The sequence below is a fragment of the Alexandromys fortis genome, unplaced genomic scaffold (assembly GCF_014885135.2).
Source record: "Alexandromys fortis isolate MF-2015 unplaced genomic scaffold, M_Fortis_MF-2015_v1.1 scaffold_86, whole genome shotgun sequence".
NCBI lineage: Eukaryota > Metazoa > Chordata > Mammalia > Rodentia > Cricetidae > Alexandromys > Alexandromys fortis.
This window is the reverse complement of record NW_026067965.1, coordinates 2,131,489-2,151,766: the sequence shown is the minus strand read 5'-3', so window position 1 is coordinate 2,151,766 and position 20,278 is coordinate 2,131,489. Positions and strand designations below refer to the sequence as shown.

Sequence of the window (20,278 nt, the reverse complement as noted above, 5' to 3'; positions counted from 1 at the left end):
ACTAACAAGAAGGACATTTTACAAAGAGGCATAAGAGTTAAAAGCAAGAATAAGAGTACAACAAGAGACTGTGATGCAAACTATTACCTGGTACCCAGTAAATTTCACTCCTGGGTTATTTTCAATTTCCCATAATCCTTCATTAAATCCTTTCCGTTTGTTTGACTTTCCAAACTTGTCTTTGTATTCCTTATATGGGAAAAGGTCTTTAGGACCTAGAAATGCACTGCAGAGATAGATCAGAAATAGAACTGACACGCTGACCTTCAAATACAAGGTACTGTAAATATCAAGATCAAATATGATGTCAGAGCACATTACAATAAAGTTAAGTATATATAAACCCTCTGGGTTAAACACATATCACAAGATGCTTTAGAAACATATTTCAAGGCAATAAAATGGATATCTGTGTATGTAAAGTCAGCAACTGTGGACTGTCCAATTTTGACTTTATATTAATATTACCAATATACTTCGTTTAAAATTGATTTCTAGTTACACAAGATAGAATTAGAGCTATTTACTTTGATTGTGTCAATCATCATTTTAAACTAGTATTTATGTTAATCTTACTGTAGGTAAGGGTTTGTGAGATTTATATTAGGAATTTAAAAACTGGAATAAAAATTATTTAATTCTGTATACTACTTTAGAATAGTTAGCCTAGCCAAAAATTATTTCTGTAAATTGCTTGGGGGGAGAACAACCCAGAAGTAGCAAAGTAAACAAAATCATATCTAATTTAAAGCTTTCCTAACTAAACTAGTTATATTCAAGAAAAAGTAGTTAAATTCTGTAACTAACAGACTAGGGCACACTGAACAGAACCTTTAATATTGTGACTTGTGATCTTAATTCAGTGAGTGAAACTACTAAGGCTCACTTTGGCTGACATCCTTGAGACATTTCAAATTAAAGTTTACGTAGCTATTAATATGACAAATACCAGTTAAACTCCTATAATGTGTCAGGCATTGTTGCAATGGTATGGGAATAAGGCACAGCAATTGCTGCCTTCAGGAAGCACAGGTGCTGATAGTAGACCAATTAAAATGGCAAACTAAACACATATTTCTTGTATACAAAGAAGGATGGTGTCTTAGTTTCTTTTCCTGTTTCTGTGATAAAACACCCTGACAGAGCAACTTAAGGAAGGAAGGGCTGATCTGGCATATAGTTGAGGTTAACATCCACCACTGTCGGGAAGTCAAGGGTCTGACGCAGCTAGACACATCACATCCACAGTCAAGAGCAGAAAGCAATGAGTTAACGCATGCACACTGAAGCTCAACTCATTCCACTCATACAGTCAGAATCCATCCTAGGGAATGGCGCTCTCACAGTGGGTGGGTCTTTCTAGTTCAAATAACCAATTAAGAAAACCCCTCACAGACAAATTATTCACCTAGCTAATTTCTCACTGAAACTCTTTCCCTGGTGAGTCTAGGTTGGGCTGTTGACAATTAAAACTAGCCCATCTCAGATGGATACATTAGGGATGACTTCTACAATTCCAGCTATAAAGACTGGAGAAGGCATGACCAGAAAGGGAACTTCTAAGTAAAGGAGGTGAAGGCACCCTCTGTGCTGTTACCTGGGAAAAAATTGTGTGTCTGAGAAACACAGAAGAGGCCAGGGCAGCTAGAGTGAAATGAGTAACAGTAACCAGTGTGGACATGGTTAGAGAAGTAACAGGCTAGCGACCTGTTAGGGCCTTGGAGCTCACTGCAAAGGTATTGAGTAGTATGGGAAGCCATGCAAGGTTCTGAGTTTTGTTCATAGCACCATTTGGCTGTCATGCTGAAAATCAAGTGAAGGTTAGGTACTAGGATGTAAGCAAGAACTAACAGAAGGCTACTGAAATAAAAAATGATGGCAACTTGGGCCAGGGTGTAGTTGGTGAAGAAACAATCAAATTCAGATTTTATTCTCAGGAAAGAAACCTTGGTGGAGAAACTGGATTTGAGGCTACCTTTAAGGGCTCAGGATGATAAATAAGAAAGCTAGAGTTGTTAGTTTCTGAAATGTTATTTTTCTCTTGCAGAAAAAAATTTGGGATGAAGCATATTGTTAGTTGTAAAACTTGAAGTCCCAGTTAAAACATTCAAAAGAAGATATCAAGTAGGGAGCTAGAAAATATTTTCTGGGGATTAAAGAAAACTATGAGCTAGAGATAGGAATTTAGAAATCAGAAAAAGATGATACTGAAACCTTTCAGTCAACATGCTAGCAGTAATTTATAAATTCCATTTTCTGACTGGGTATAGCAATGATCTCTCCAGATGATTAAAAAATCAACTAACAAATCTATGTATACTAAGTGTGTTGGCACACTTACAATGCACATGGGAGGTGGAGGCAGGAATCTGAGCCCATTCTGGGCTCTGTGAGACCCTGCCTATCAGGGAGAGGAGTGTAGACCTGTTAGTTAGCCATACTCCAGGAAGATCACATGTGGTTGTTTTAAAGGAAATGCCCCCCAAAGGAAGTGGCTCTATTAGGACATGTGGCTTTGTTGGAGGAAGTGTGTTACTATGGAGGCGGGGTTTGAGGTCTCATACATGTACAAGCCACACCCATGTTTCAAACTACTTCCTGTTGCCTTCAAGGCAAGATGCAGGACACTTGGCTACTTCTCCAGCACTATGTCTGCCTGCATGCCACCATGTCACACCATGATAATGGACTAAACATCTGTGCTGTGGGATAATGCTCTTGTACACTGTAAAGATTTGTCACTCATATTGGCTTAATAAAACGCTGACTGGCCAGTAGACAGGCAGGAAGCATAGGCAGGGCAACCAGACGAGGAGAATTCTAGGAAGAGATGCAGTCATAATCCAGAAACAGAGGATGCAAGATGAGAATGCCTCACTAAGAAAAGGTACCAATCCACATGGCTAAACATAGACAAGAATTATGGGTGAATTTAAGTTGTAAGAGCTAGTTAGTAATAAGCCTAAGCAATAGGCCAAACAGTTTATAATGAATATAAGCTTCTGTGTGTTTATTTGGGACTGAATTGCTGCTGGACTGTGTGGGACAGAACCTTCAGTAGGCACCTCTGAAAATGTAAGCCATCACAATTAAATGTTCTTCCTTAGAAGAGTTGCCGTGGTCATGGTGTCTCTTCACATTAATAGGAATCTAAACTAAGATACCACACATCCAAGAATATTTGGGCAGCACAAATTGGTCCTGTGGTTTAAAAAGAAAAGACACAAAGTTGAATGAGTAGGGAAGGAGGTGTGGATGGATCCAGGAAGAGTTGGAGGAGGGGAAAGGAAATGCTCAAATACACAACCAAAAATAAAACTTTTGAGGGATGGGTAGGTTAAAGTTTTATTTGATGAACAACATGAACATGAGAAAAAGTGAACATTATATGTCTACTTCACTTTCAAGGAAACTTAAAAGGAATTATTACTCTGGCCTTTGACTTTTGCAATCATTGATCTATGCATAGGAAACAACTGTGGGTTAAGCTGATTAAAGTTTGTGTGCCAGTTGGCAGGTCTTTAAGGGCACCTTTCCACTTCCATTGATTTACAGAATACCTTTAAAAAACAAATACTTACCAAGGGAATAAAAGTAAACACATAATTTTAGTAAATGGTGCATAAAGTACAAGTGAGATTTTTCTAAGTTAACTTTTGCCTTGTCCCCAAAAATGCAGCCAGATAATTTGGAACAGGTCATTCTAAGGAAATCAGAACAATGGTATGCATATAAAATAAGGTCAGGAGTGAGGTAAATAAAATATGTATCACAAAGCATATTCTATTTATAGGTAAAACATTTACTTCTAAGCTTTCTAGAAACCTAAGAAAAGGTATATACAGTGTTTGTCAGATGAAAATAAGACTTGGGTTTAGCTTCTTGCCTCCTTGAGAACTTGTAACTAGTCCAGCAACACACGCATACACACACACAGAACAACAACAACAACAATAAAATTAAGCCAAAATAAACTAAACGCAAAACAATATGAAAAACCCCTAAAAGATTATTTCCTGAAAGATACACATTATCTCTCACACAAGAAAATAAATTTCTGTCTTCAGGACTTTACCCTGGTGCTTTCAAGACCAGAATGAGGTGAAGTTAGAATGGGAGAAACAGCAAGCTAAGATTCCTTTCAAACTCTGCTAACATTTAAATGAAAGTAAATGACAGAGTGTGGCAAGACTGCAAATTGTCCCCCAAACCTTCTTCTTCTTCTATCTTTCATTAACAGTATTACTCCTCCCATAGTTTAGAACTGCTAAACTGGAAACCACTTCCCAGCTTCCCTACGGCTGTGTGCGGTTCCATGACCAAATTCTTGACACTGGAATGAGTGCAAGCAGAAGTGACTGAGGGACCTTTCTTGCCATTTTCTTACAAGTCATCCTGTTTTTCACTCTTCTCTCTTTCCCTCTCCCTAGAAGATGCACATGCACAACGGAAACGTTAGTATTTAAATAAAGCCAATGAGCTAGGTGTGCAAATGACTTTAACCTCCGCACTTAGGAGGAGAAGCAGAGGGATCTCAGTGAGCTCAAGGCCAATGTGGTCTATATAGAGAGGCTCTCACGAACAGGCACACAAGGGTAATACCAAGGAACGGTAGGATCTGAGAGAGGGTGCAACTCTTAGAACTCATTTAGCGCAAACCTGTCTATCCACCCTCACCTGTGCCCACTTCTGGATTACTGTGAAAAAGGAAATAAACGTATATATTACTAGAATCCATATATTAACAAATGTAATTAGAAAATCTTTAAAAGGCAGTATGTTTGTTTTAGGTCTAAAGCTGAAAGAGTTAAGAGAATATAACTTTGTCCTATAAAAACGAGTGGAAGATGCTTCTCTAAACGGGACATGTACAGAGTCCCAGCAGTAAGTCAATTGCTCTAGGACTTCACAAGTGTCCTGAAAGGAGACTTGGTTTGATAACCAACACTTAAAATAGAAACAGAAATGGCATTTAAAGCAAAGATGTGCTTTCAGTAATCAAGACTTCTATGAACAAAAACTTACTTTATGGTTTGGATTGGAAATGCCCTCTCTCCCCTGCTCTTAGGTTCAAACATTTAGTACCCAGACAGTGATGTTAATTTGGGAAGTTGTGGAGTCTTATGGGGTGAGGCATGAATGATAGGTCATTAGAAACGTACCTTTTATGCTGTGGCCATGCCTGCCCCGGCTTGCCTTTTCTGCATGTCCTAGTCCTAGTCCACATGTAAAAACCTATAACCACATATTCTTCCTGCACAGACTCCACCATGCCTTCCCTGATGTGAGGAACTGAAATCCCCTGATTTTCTTCCCAAACTTGCTTCTGTTGTGTTTTGTTACAACATGCAAAAATAACTAATGCACCTTACAGTAATAAAATGTGTTGTCTGTTATTTTATAAGAGGACATAATAACTAACATTAAACAGTATAGATCACATATTAATATGTAATCTAGTGGAGTCAGATCAGAGCTGTTGAAACTTAGGCTATTTTGTTAACTTACGTTTCATGGGTACCAAAAAAGAAGATGGGATACTTGTTGGCTGGAGGCTTCACAGCTCCCTCTGGGAGTTCATCAATCTATTAAAGATAAATTCAGTTATGAAAGAATGTTGTAAACACAATAGAAACAATGTTTTAATAATTTATTGCCAATTTTAAAATAATATTAGTGTAATAAAAATTCTAAGTTTTTTCTCAAACCTAGCAAAATTCTTCCAAATATCCTATTTGGTTCTATTTAAAACTGTAAATTAGTTATATCCATCACAATAATTTATTGAGGCTATTCACGCCTTTTGACTCAACAGAATTACTCCTACTCTTGGCAATCTGTTCTAGTGAAATGAAGCAAAAGCTGGACTTCTGACAGGGTGTCTCTGTTGCTCTGAAGCCTGTCCTGGAACTCACTCTGTAGACCAGGCTGGCCTCAAACTCACAGAGATCCGCCTGCCTCTGCTTCCCGAGTCCAGGGATTAAAGGTGTGAGCTACCACTGTCTGATGTCAAAAGCTGTACTTTTAAAAGTAATGACAAACATATATCTCTAGAATACATTTTAACACGGGGGGTATGAGAACGAATAATGTACTATTATGCAACCATTAGTCTGGACCAAGCTGAGCTTCTCTATCCAACCACATAAGACTTAGTAAAGATACACATTTATTATTTCACTTCCATGTTCCAGATTCTATAGCTTTTTGTTGCATATCTATCATTCCTAGTTACGTATCTGAGCAATTTCTGTTTTTCTTTTTGTAGACAGGGTTTCTCTATAGCTTTGGAGCTTGTCCTGGAACTTGCTCTTGTAGATCAGGCTGGCCTCAAACTCACAGAGATCAATTTGCTTCTGCCTCCCAAGTGTCGGGATAAAGGCATACGCCACCACTGCCCGGCCATTTCCGTTTTTTTTTTTTTTTTTTAAATAAAGGTAAGTCAGCGCTTCTCAAGATCTACCAGTTCTTTGTTTGTTTGTTTGTTTGTTTATTTAATTTTTCATGACAGGGTTTCTCTACATAACAGTCCTGGAACTCGCTTTGTAGGCCAAGCTGACCTCGAACTCACTGAGATCCTCCTGCCTCCCAAGTGCTGGGATTAAAGGTATGCACCACTACTGCCCGGGGCAAGATCTACCAGTTCCAAGTGCTGCTGAGGTTAAAAACTTCAGATAGAATAAGGTTAAAATTCCCTAGAATATTCCAAGAAATGGTCATTCTCCTCATATCATGATACAACATGAAACTAGATGTGATTATTTATAAGCATGCTATTTTAAATTTTGTTGTTATGTTGAGACAGGGTCTCATACTGTAACTCAGGCTTGCCTGGAACCCACTACGTAAGCCAGGCTGTCCTCCAGCCTCTGGCCCCTGAATGCCAGGCTTACATACAAGCAACAGCAAGCTATTCTCTTTCTGTCTTCTCTGATGGCTGAACTTCTCATTTTTCAGAGACACATATTATTCAATTACAAAAATGAATATTTGTTTACAATATTTTGTTAGCAAAATAAGCTCCAAGAAATCATCAGCAATTTCTCAAAATGCTTATCTAGAAATGGTTTCTAGTTACAATACAGCTTTCTAATTCTACCTTGAACATTTCAAGCCCTGCACTGACAAATGAGGGGCTCTGAAATTTAGGATTAACATTGTAAATCTACCTGTTGACCATGCTTTCCTCTGGAAGCTAGCTAGATATGAGTACAAGTCATGACTGTCACTTACTGGCTATGTGATCCTGGACAAATTACTCAACTGTAGCTTTTTCATCTCTTCACATGACACACGTATTACTACTGTGACTATCAAATGAAAGGCGCTTAGCATCCCTAGCTCCAGGTGCTCAATAAATAGGCGCTAGATAATTATTAATACCATTAGCCCATGAAACTTTCCAGGGGCAGTATCTTGTTTGTATGCAGGCATGTGCATGTATGCAGAGGCATGAGGCGGACACCAGGGGCCTTTCATCAATTGCTTCCCACCTTTATTTTTTGAAACATGGTCTCTCCCTGAACCTGAAGCTCACTGATTCCACTAGGCTGGGCAGCCAGCGAGCGTCACAGATCTACTCCACTAGGATCTGAACTCAGGCTCTCATGCTTTCCTATCTATAGTCATTTCCCTAGCCCCTGCAGGAGCTATATCATATTTAGAATGTTATCCCTAATACTATTGCTTAAATATGGTCTGAGAGTATCCCCCTATCGTTCATGTGTTAGAAGCCCCAGTGTAGGGATATGAAGAAGTGGTAGTACCTCTACTGGAAGAAGCTCCTGGGACGTTGTCCTGGGAAATAGATCATGATGTTTTCACAGGATCTCTGAGTTAGTTTTATAAAAGCCAGAGCCCACCTCCTAAGATCTCTGCCACTTCCTGTCTTCTAGGAAGGATTTCCCTCACACTCTACCGTCATCTACCATTCACTGTGACTAGGGCAGCAGCCGCACCAGACTGCTGACGTGCTGGGAGGACTTTCAGCATCACCCACGAACAGACTGGTTCACTTATCTAGGTACCACAAATAGTGCTTATCAATCTTTGTTGTCATATGATAAAAAAATCTACCATATCACAATGGGGAAATCTCATGACTTTGTTAAGCAAAAAAGAAAACAAATACTTTATGTTCATCATTGATTATATGTATGTATTTTTATAGATGGATACTAGGAAGGAACAGGAAAATATAAACATCTAAGTGTAAGGTCAGTGGTAATAAAGGAGAAAAATTCTCCCTTTTCAATTTCCTTTTTGTTCTCATAATTTACAAGAGAAAACCTTTATATCAGAGGACTAAAATGACTATTATATAAATAGAAAATTTCTTGTATTTCTTTACTGCTGCTGTTTTAATCAAACCCATAAAGATCAAAGCCGGGTGGTGGTGGCGTACGCCTCTAATCACAGCACTCTGGAAGCAGAGGTAGGCAGATCTCTGTGAGTTTGAGCTAGCATGGTTTACGTGGCTGGTTCCAGGACAGCCAGCACTACACAAAGAAGCCCTATCTTGAAAAACAAAAACAAACAAACAAAAAGATAAAATCAAGTCATTTCAGTGTGAATAATTTTGCCTCATTTGTTTCTTAAATTTAAAAAAAATGAACAGATTTTCTAATTGTAACATGTTCCAAAATTAGTCTGCTGACTGTAAACAATCTTAGAGCTAGTCAATGCATGCATGAACTATGTTTTTAGATACCAGACATCAGAGGGCACAGGACTATAGTCCCCAGGAATCAGTGTTTTAAGAAGCCTCTAGGCGATTTTGACACACTCTTGTCAGTCTCTTGTGGTTCTTGTAGATGAGCCATGGTGTTTGTATTAACATAAAGTCCTCTAAATCTTCAGGCTTTTTGTATTCAGACTGCAAGCTTATTTTCCTAATTCTTTCAGAAAGTCCTGTTAAGTATGTAGCTATTTAGAAATAAATTCTTATAGAAACTGAAAACTTGCAAGCATTTTAAAAACAGGAATCACATGGGTTTGTTTTCATGTGAACTTTTAAAATTTCTTACACTTCTGTGAAGCTGGTATTACTTCTGCATGTTTAAAATAAATGAACATGTAAGCAAATTACAATTCTGAGATTTTTTTGCTTTTTGTTTTTTTCTTTGTAGGTCTCACAAGGTAACCTGCCTGACTTCAAACTCAATATCCGTTTGACTAAGCCTGTGAGTGCGGAGATTACAGGCATGCTCCACACACTTAGCTCCTTACAGCCATTTTCTCTGTGTGTAACTATGCACACCTGTGCAGAGGGCATGGCGGCCATGGGGTGTCTTCTTCTATTGTTCTATTTTACTCCATCAAGATAGGGTCTTTTACTGAACATGGAGCTCACTTTTTTTTTTGTTTGTTTGCTATTATTTGTTTTTATTTTGTTTTGTTTTATTTTATTTATTTATTTTTGAGACAGGGTCTCTAAGTAGCCTTGGCTGTCCTGGAACTCACTCTATACCAGGCTGGCTTCGAACTGTGAGATCTGTCTGCCTCTGCCTCCCAAGTACTGGGACTAGAGGCCAGTGTCACCACCGGCAGCAACTTTATTACTTTTATGAGTTGTAATGAGATGTATCTGATATGTGACCCCTGTGAAAGAATTGTGACCCACAGGTTGAACACAACTGGCTTAAATGACATTTGAAAGCTCAACACCTAATATAATTAGGAGGGCCTCTACTGCACTAGCTGACAGCTCTCCCAGCCTGTACCCATGGATATGGATCTCATACAAATAATCTTTTCCAATCAAAGGTAACAGGCAGAGCTCCTACTATCCCCGAGGATCAGCATTCAGTTCCCTGTCGACCCTTGAAATTACTCTAATAACCAAACATATTCTCCTGTGGTAACTGCATGGCACCTGATCCTATTGAAACTATCAGCCCCATTTTACACTGTCCACCGCTTCTCAGTAGAGCTACCATTGGGCCTGTGGGGTGGATGTATAATGTCTTTTTTTCACTCCAGGCTTTGAGTAATGCAATTAATAGTCTGCTGCCTGTCACATCTGCCCAGTATTGGGTATTTGGGCATCCCCACAGCTACACAGTAGGAATTTCTCCCTTACTAGGGGACGAATTAGTGATTAAAATGCACCAACATGAGGGTAATGTAATCATGACATGGAGATCAAGGGACTGGATTCCACATGGTGGCTAAATGTGAATAATTTGTGTGCCCATTCATCCTGAGAGTCTAGCTGGAGGCTGACGGGGTCAGAAGTCCTAAGGGGCAGGGCCCAGGGAAAGACTCGAAGGCTCCTCCCTGGCAAGATCTCTTCTCTTAGAAGGGACCACGCTCAGCTCTTTCACCTCACTCCTATTTCTGTTCAACTCCATCAGAAAGATTCTTCACAACCTACTTCAAAACCACTTCCTTCCCTATCCCTTTCCGTCTGGTTTACTGTTTTAGCACTCTCTGACAGAGGAATGCATGCTTGTGCACATCTGTCTCTTGGCACTGAGACAATCTCTCTTGTCCTTCTCACGGCTGTATTCCGCTGCATACAGCAATGCTTGAGTGGAAGACATTTTAAGTTGAATCCTAACTCTACGTGCTGTATGTCTGAAAAAGGGGGTAGAGACAGAGATGGGGACAAAGTGCTGAATGAGGGCTGGGAGACAGCTCAGAGGGTGAAAGTGTCTGCTGCCCAAGCCTGGCAACGTGAATTTGAGTTCCTCTCCAGGAACTCACGATGGAAGGAACTGACTCCAGTTTTCTCTGATCTCTACATAAGCTGTGGCAAATGCACATCCATACTCACATATGCAGAATTCCTTCTTTGATATAGCTTCTACCTGTGTCTCATATGGTTGCCTCAAGCTCACAGTCTCCTATGTCAGCCTCCTGATGAGTTAGGACTGGCTGCACGTGTCACTGCATACAGCAGACATCACCATTTGTTTATTAAAACTATTAATCATTTTCTTTGTGGCTTATGAGTCTGGATCTTGCTTAAGAGCATTTCCTAGTTCAAGATTATGAAGAACATTTCTTATGTTTTCTCTATCATTGCTTTCCTTATTTATTTAGAGATAGGGTCTCACTCTGCTCTTACGTTTAACAATTTCTTGCCTCAACATCCCAAGTGTTTGGATTATAGGTCAAGCTATAATGCTAGGTCTACTTCTGTGGTTTTAATGAATTGTTTCCTAAACCTAGAAATGTGCCTGAAACTGGATACAGGAAAATGGACAAAACAAGTACTAGCAATGCTACTGCAAGTATTTAAGAAATTGATACCATTCTTTTTATAATGAAATTAAAAAAAACACACCATAGTTTAACAATTCTACTGCTAGCAAACAGTCTATCTTGTAGAAGAGCCTGGAAACAAAGAAACCAAAAAGTTCACTGGACCACTCCAGCCCAAAGAAACGTAAGATCATTAGTATAGGTAGAAATGGTTAAATAAATGTTAAGTAGTATATACTACTATAAACCTCAGTCAAGAGCTACTATGTACGGACTTGAAAAGCTAGTAATTTATCAAAGTCAAGGGGAAACACACTGAAAAAAAAAAGACAATCCCATAAAACTCTGTGTGTGTTCATTTAAACATAAAACATCAGAAACCCTGTCTCGAAAAACCAGAGAGAGAGAGAGAGAGAGAGAGAGAGAGAGAGAGAGAGAGAGAAGGAGGAAGAAGAGGAGGAGGAGGAGGAGGAGGAGGAGGAGGAGGACTGCTACAGAGCCAGGAATGAGATTCAAAGCAATTCCAGTAAAATCAGGAACAAGACAAGGCTGTCCACTTTCTTCATACCTACTCACTATAGCATTTGAAATCTTCGCTAGAGCAATATGACACCTGAAGGAGATCAAGGGGATACAAACTGGAAGGGAAGAAGTCAAAGTATTATATTCGCATGATATATACGATATCATACATGATGATAGTACACATAAGTGACCCTAAGTATTCTACCAGGGAACTTCTACAGCTGATAATCTTGTATCCAGACACTTTGCTAAAGGTGCTTAACTCATGAGAATCAGTAGCCCTATATTCAAATGACAAATGGACTGAGAAAGAAATTAGGGACAGAACACCTTTCACAGTAGGCTCAAAGAATATAAATTATCTTGGGTTAACTCTAAGCAAGCAAGTGAAAGATTGGTATGATAAAAACTTTAAGACACTGAAGAAAGAAACTGAAGAAGATATCACAAGATGGAAAGATCTCCAATACTCATGAATTGGTAGGATTAACATAGTAAAAATGGCCATCCTACTGAAAGCAATCTACAAATTCAATGCAATCCTCATTAAAACCCCATCACAATTCTTCTCAGATTGAAAGGACAACATTCCCTTCATATGGAAACACAAAAACCCAAGATAGCTAAAATAATCTTGAATAATAATGCTGGAGCTATCACAATCCCTGATTTCAAGTTGTGTTACAGAGTTATAGTTATAAAAACAGCATGGTGCTGGCACAAAAACAGACACACTGATCAATGGAACTGAATTCATGAGATGGACATGAGTCTACACACCTATGGACATCTGACTTTTGATAAAGCATCCAGAAATACACTCTGAAAAAAAGAAAGCATCTTCAACAAATGGTGCTGATCAAACCAGATAGCTGCATGTAGAATTCAAGTAGATCCATACTTCTTGCCCTGCACAAAACTCAACTCCAAATGAATCAAAGACCTCAACATAAAATCAGATACACTGAACCTGACAGAAGAGAAAGTAGGAAATAGCCTTGAACATTGGCAAGAGAAAAGGCTTTCTGAGCAGATCACTATTAGCACAGGCACTAAGATCAACAATTAATAAATAAACGGGACCTCATAAAACCAGGAAGTTTCTACATGGCAAAGGACATCAACATTTGTCAGTGTGTAATTATTTTGTCAAAGTGTCAGCCTACAGAATGGAAAAAGATTTTTTATTAACTTCACATCTGATAGAAAATTAATACCCAAAGTATATAAAGAACTCAAAAACTAGGTATAAAGAAACAAATTACCTAATTAAAAATTGTGTACAGATTTAAACAGAGTCTCAAAACTGGAAATTCAAATGGCTGAAAAACAAAGAAATCTTAAACACCGTTAGCTTTCTTAGGGTTACTATTGAAAGAAAACACCATGACCAGAGCAAACTGGGAAGGAAAGGGTTTATTTGACTTACACTTCCACATCACTGTTCATGAAAGGAAGTCAGGACAGTAACTCAAAAGCAGGAACCTGTAGGCAGGAGCTGATGCAGAAGTCATGGAGGAATGTTCCGCCTGCTTTTCTTATGGAACCCACGACTAGCAGTCCAGGATAGCACCACCCACAATCGGCTGGACCTCTCTCATCTATCATTAAATAAGAAAATGACCTACAGCCTGATCTTATGGAAGCATTTTCTCAACTGAGGTTCTCTCCTTTCAAGTATTTCTAGCTTGTGTCAAGCTGACATAAAACTAGCCAGCACATTAGTCATCAGGGAATGCAAATCAAAAGTACTTTGAAACTTAATCTTAAACCCCTCAGAAAGGCTAAGAACAATAAAACAAGTGATAGCTCATGCTGGTGAGGATGTGAAGTAAGGGGAACACTCATTCATTGCTGCTGGGAGTGCAAACTTGGAAAGATAGACACTATGGAAATCAGTATGGCAAGTCATCAGGAAAATGGAACTCAATCTAGCTCAAGATCTAGTTATACCACTCTTGGGCATATACCCAAAGGACACTTCATTCTACCACAGAGATACTTGCTCAAACTTGTTCACTGCTGCTCTACTCATAATAGCCAGAAATTAGAAATAACTTTGATGTCCCTCAGCATTACTCAGCTGTTTAAAAAGTGAATTCATGAAATTTGTAGGTACATAGGATAGAACCAAAAAAAAAAAAAAAATCCTGAGTGAGGTTATCTCAGTCATAGAAAGACAAATATGGTATGCATACACTTATATGTGAATATCAGTTAAATCAATGATAACCAAGCTACAATCTGAAGAACCAGAGGTTAGTTATCAAGTAAGGAACTGGGGAGACAAACTGATCTCATTAGGAAAAGGAAACAGGCCGGGCGATGGTGGCGCACGCCTTTAATCCCAGCACTGGGGAGGCAGAGGCAGGCGGATCTCTGTGAGTTCGAGACCAGCCTGGTCTACAGAGCTAGTGCCAGGACAGGCTCCAAAGCCACAGAGAAACCCTGTCTCTAAAAACCAAAAAAAAAAAAAAAAAAAAAGGAAAAGGAAACAGAACAGTTGTGGACAGGAGGGGGCTAGAACAGTGAGGATCAAGTGGGGATAGAGAGAAGAGGATGAGAGAGGGAATAGGGGGAGAGCCAGCTAAAATTAAGGGCCATGTGAGGGGTAGCGTGGAAACCTAATATAGTAGAAACCTCCTAAAATATTTACATATATGAAGGTGATCTAAATAGAATCACAAAATAAAAGGGAGACAGAGCCCAAACTGGCCATCTCTTGTTACCAAATAAAGCTTCCAGTACTGGGATTACATCTAATTGAGTTATTAGCTAAGAGGTTACATTGGAATCCCAATAGAACCCAGACTTGCCAAGACAATAGATTGCTCTCCACAAACTAATGGCAAGGCCCCATTGCTGAAGACAACACCTACACAACTCACAGAACATGGAGAAGTCAAACTGGTGCTCAAATAGAGCTATCACCACTAAGATTTAGCATCTTTGGTACAGGAAACTACTATAAGAAACATAAACACCAAGCCAGCCACAAAACCTCTGATCTACAATGGTGTCCTGCAAGATATGCTAAGGCAATGGTGGCACAAAGTTTATGGGAGCAACCAAATCATATTTGATTTGACTTACGGCTCACTCCATGAGGTAAGAGCCTCTATCCACTGCTTGGGTGGACCTGAGACTAGATAGCCAGGGACCTAGGTAAAACCAAATAATACTGTTCTTTTTTTTTTTTTAAGTAGCAACACAATTACTCCTAATGACATTCTGCTATACTCATAGATCAGTGCTCAGCCATCATCAGAGAAGTTTACTCTGCAGCTGATGGGAACAAATACAGAAACCCCACAGCCAGACATTATGCAGAGAGTGAGGGACCCTGAAACATACTGCTCTAAATGGGATGTCTCCATCAAATTCCTCTTCTCAGGGCTCAGGGAAAGAGCCAGAGGGCATGGAGGACACCAGAAGAACTAGGTCCTCTAAATCAACATGAACGCACAGAGACTGAGAAGCATGCACAGGGCCTACACAGGTCTGCATCAGGTCCTTTGCGTACATATTATGGCTTTCAGTTTAGTATTTTTATGGGATTCCTGAGTGTGTCAATGTGTTGGTCTCTGTTTCTTGTGCCTTCTCTCAGGCTGTTTCCTTTTGCTGGTTTGTTCTGTTCAATTCCTATATGTTAGCTTTTGTTTTATTATATTTTAGTATACTTTAAAAAAAAAGAATCTTTATTTTTAGGAACTTTAATAGCTCCCCAGGCAGGATTCTTAGCTGGTCCTCCTCCAGTGAAATTTTCCTAACCATAGGCACGACTTTCTAGAGTATATTTTAATAAGGCAAAGAACCTAGTGCTTTATTCTGATCTGTCAATGACTTCTCATTTTAAATAAAGATGACCATGTGAAGTTAATTGTTTTACTTGAGACACTTGTGAATCCTAGTCACAAGATATGTGACAATGTGTACTTTTTATGTCATGTAAATATTGTCATCTTTTTTGTTCATCTAAATCTCTTCTCCAATTTGGGACTAATTTTTTGCTTTCTATTCTCTTTTGTGAAGTCAGTCTCTTATAAAAGTTATATTGTTGTATTTTGTCAGTCCAAATAAAAATATTTTATGCTAGTAATACGAACCTTTAAACACAATCTTTCTTTATACACTTTTTCCCCTGTAAACTGTAATGTAAATACCTCATTTAAAATTCTATCAGCAGTTATTTTAAAAATATGATTAAAATGTTTATACAATTAAGATATTTATTATAGTCCAAAATGAGATATTTAGTGCTTTCTCATCCTGCCCTCCCACCCCAGTCTGTATTAACCTGCCCACGTCTCTTCATCAGGTTGTAGGGTTTGAGTTAATAAATTAGTAACTGCTTTTCTTGTAGTTACGTTGAGGGTAAACAGTCCTAGGTAAACAAGCAGGAAGAAGGCAAACACCAAGAGACAGGATGTGAACACAAAGCTACCCAAGTGTCAGTTTTTGCTGGAGATGCAAAATAAAAGATAGTATGTTCCAAAAAGAGGTCAAGAATAAACTTCCATTTGGGAAGAATATAGTCAAAATCCACATAAATTTTACTCTAGCATAACAAACAAGGTGGAGAAGATTCTGGTATGCTGTGGCTCTCCTTTGCCCTTTCTCCAGGACTTCAACTAATAAAAATAAGGTCCCTTGAGAGCCCAAGGTATGTCTTCTAGATCTTTAGATGATTCGAATCTATGGAATCCTTGAGAGAGGCTGAAGGCAGAATCATCTGGTTAGGTACTCGGAGGGCAGCATGAGATTGAGGGTGACTGCCAAGGATTCCTGTCAAGAATGCCAAACTCCATGGCTCACCCACAAGACTGTCTGGGATTTCATTAAATCCTGTCCAAGAGGGCCATCTGGAGGTAAGGCAGTGACTGCAGTGGAAAAACCAGCTGAAAACACTAAAAGATGACCAGGGAAAAGACCACTGACAGGACGTCCATTACTCAGGGGCTGAAGATGAGGTTATCCCAGGAAGGCTGCTTTGAGAGTTGTAGGCTGCTTTTAAAATGGTACCTAGTTACTCCATTCCTGAGTCACTGCTGTGTGTAGAATCTCCCTCCTAGGCTCCTAAGGACTCCATCCCTGAGTCACTGTTGTGTGTGAAATCTCCCTCCTAGAGTGCAGGCTAAATCTAGCTACAGACTAGTAATGAACGGCACATGACAAACGTGATTGGATACCACTTCTAGGTTAGTCAGGACAGTGACTTCTGCTGTGCTATAACCTGTTCTATCCAGCCCACAAGGTATGGGAAACGCGTCCTGTTCTCTGACTGATAGCCATGAAGAAATGAACTCGTTAGGTCAACAAAACATTCCTTCCAACTACTTATACATCTTGAAAGTGGGTCTATCTTCAGATCAAGCCTTAAGATAACTGAGCTCTTCTGAAGAGTCAGAGTCAAAGACTCCACACAGACAGAAACTATGAAATAATAAATGTGTGCTGTTTTAAACTAAATTTTACAGTAATCTGTTATGAAGGTATTTAATTTGGAATAGTAACATATAAAACAGACCAGTAAGTAATATCATGAAGACAATTAGGGAGTCATTAAAAAAAAGTTGCAAGGAACCCACAAGCAAAGAATCGGCTTTAAACAGTTGACTCGACTAGGCAGCAGAAACACCAGCTCCCCAGTTGTTAGTCAAGTAAAGTAAGAACTTTCAGCAACCTGTACCCAAATAAAACAAAAAAACTTTAATGCTCTGTCTACCCCACTTCCGTCCTGAGGTGACTGATGACTGAAGACCCCGGCTAGTCAGAATGTGGGTGAACAGGGTGTGTAAGATAGACAAGGTCAGAAATATTACTTAAACCCTTTCCTACTGTAATAGGCCAGCATTCAGGAGGCCTAAAGAAATTACTTTAGACGGGAAAAACTGGCTGAAAGTAAAACACAAAGTTTTATTCATTACACAGAATTCACTATATTTATTAATGATTTGTGTGTGTTTAACTAGAACTAATTTCAGGATTTTTTATTAGCAGACCTCATCCAAAGAGGCAGGAGAAAGGTCAGCATCATGTAAGTAGAGATAAAACATAGTTTCAACAGAGAAAAATGAGAAAAAAGAAGTCATATCAGTTAAATTATAGGTTAACACAAAATTATGCTTGAAGACAAAAGACAAGAGAAAACTACTAGGTTACATATACCATGTTATGAACGGTAGTTAGGAAAAACACAGACACCCAACAAGCTGACAGATATGATGCTATTTCCTTTTAAAATTAAAAAAAAATCAATAATAATTTAAATATTTCTTCTCTAAAACCGAACAGTATATAAACCTTTCTGTCTACTGAGTAAATATGTTTAACAATAGAGGATATCAGATAATTGTGTTCACAATTTACACTCAGTTGAGCACTGCTGTTTGTCGCTTTAACTATTAAACTGTCCCAATGTTCAATATTAGTCTCATATTATTTAGTTTATACCAAAATAAAGGTGATGGTTAGAATGGAAAGTGAAAGTAACAAAATGAACATGGAAATAAACAGTAATAAAAAGCATAAAATAATGACAGTTCTGTTTATTTCTCTCAAGCAAAATAATATGACTTAAACCTCGATGAATGTGAAGATTTTTCCACCCGAACCAACACTGGAAGGTTAATAAAAAGGTAGTGAGGGCTTACCAACTAGCCCTTTATTTTTAAAATTAATTATCCCTTTAGAGCGTTACTGTGATGACTGTCTGTTGGTATCATCTACATGTGTGCATCTGTATTACACAAACGGACATGTCACAGGTGCTGTTTGATCAAGGAGATCCTTGCTTTTAGAGACAGGCTTACTTTCCCATGATCCCCCAGACGTGTGCACTCTCAGGTAAATATGTTTAGCAGTGATGGGTGTTTTTTTGAGGGGAAGAATGGTGTCTATGATGCTTCTCACTCACAGAGAAAGAAGGAATTTTATTTTCTCTTCACTATGAAAATGCTTGAAATTGGCATAGACCAAGTGGCACAGATCCAATTTGTAAACAGAGACCACTTGTTTGTTTCCTGGCCGTCCAGACCTGAATAATCACGCAGACTGTTTTCAAAAGGGTTGCAGCAACTCCTATTTCCACCAAGGTATAAAAACGAACTCCTTTCCCATCTTTGATAGCATTTGGGTATCAATTCTCTTTTAAATCGACATTTTCTGACTGATGGGTTAGGTTAAACATCTTTTCATAGTTTTATTGGCCATTATAATTTGTCCTTCATCAAACTGCCTATTTATATCATTTCTTCATTTCTATACAGAATTTTTATTATTATTTTTGTTGTATTTTACCCTCACATTTGTTATTTCCAATAGCACATAGACCTCCCAATACAGTCTATGTCTCTGGAGATACTTCTTCTTTTGAGTTCCAGGACCAATCTCTTTCCTCCTCTCTCTCTGTCTCTGTCTCTGTCTCTCACACACACACACATACCCCTACCTCACAATCTACCTCTTCTCATGAGCCGCCTGTATTTTCATTTATTCTATTAGTAATCTCCATGACTTTAAATGTCATCTATAAACTGTAAGTCTCATCTTATAATCTATAAATTGACGAGTCTCATTTTGTAAATACCCAAATGTCAGAGCTTTCTGAGCCTAAGATCAATACGGAGATTGTCCTAAAAAATTTGATCTTATTTCCTAACCTGCTGATTACTGCCCAAATAACAGCATCACCATCTACTCAGCTGTTTCCTACCAGACACTGGGAAGACACTGTTGATTTAATTTTCTTCAAAGGCATTTCACCTTGGTGACCACTACCTTCTTCCAATTATACTGCTAAGAAGCATCACCAAACAAGCCACTTCTTTCCAAGTCCACTGTTCTCCCCAGTCCTTGTTAATCATCTAAGGCCCAAACTTTTACAAGTCTCCAGAAAGGTCCTTCCATTCAACATTTCCGATCTTTACCCTGCCCAACTGTGTACCCAGCTTCAATCCTTCAGTTCCTGAAGATAAATCAGACTGTCATTTGTCTGCTTGAAAATCCCCAATGACTTTTCACCCCCCCCCCCAAAACACTCTAACTAGGTTAGAGGTCTAAGATCCTATAGAAGGCTCTGGTCCGCCTGGCAGAACGTCACCTGCAGGGCAGTCGCATGAGCTTCTTTCACCTACTTGCTCGTGACTATTCAACCTCTCTGCTGCTTCTCCTTCAGGAGCCGTATGGATTTCTCCCACAGAATAAAATCTGCCGAAACACTGCCATTTTCAGATTGGTCTTCCCTCGATCACGCAGACACATACACCCCCTCATGCCTGACTCCTCAGCGTTACATCATAAGCACCCTCTTAAGCGTGCTTCATCTCCTCTTCTCTTATGGTTATGTTACATGGATTTTGCTGGCTTTTCCACAAGTTCCTTCCACACTAAAAATGTCACAAGAACAGAAACATTTTCCATACTGTTCAGTGTTTAATTCCTAGCACCTGGAATGAGGTTTAGTGTGGTGGTTAATCTCGGTTGTCGACCTGAGTACATCTCATCTGGTATCAACCAAGCAGCTGGGCACACCTGTGGATTTTCT

General features: G+C 39.0%; 1 protein-coding gene across 1 annotated transcript in view; it reads right to left on the bottom strand.

The window, feature by feature from the left end:
- The window catches only part of Hdgfl3 (HDGF like 3), a 50,213-nt gene that overhangs the window by 14,379 nt on the left and 15,556 nt on the right, over positions 1–20,278 (bottom strand). Inside the window, exons 2-3 of the mRNA XM_050154022.1 lie at positions 5,509–5,585; positions 88–226 (exon numbers count right to left, since the gene is read on the bottom strand). Coding sequence (XP_050009979.1) covers positions 88–226; positions 5,509–5,585 — 216 coding nt within the window. The remainder of the gene's footprint in view (positions 1–87; positions 227–5,508; positions 5,586–20,278) is intronic.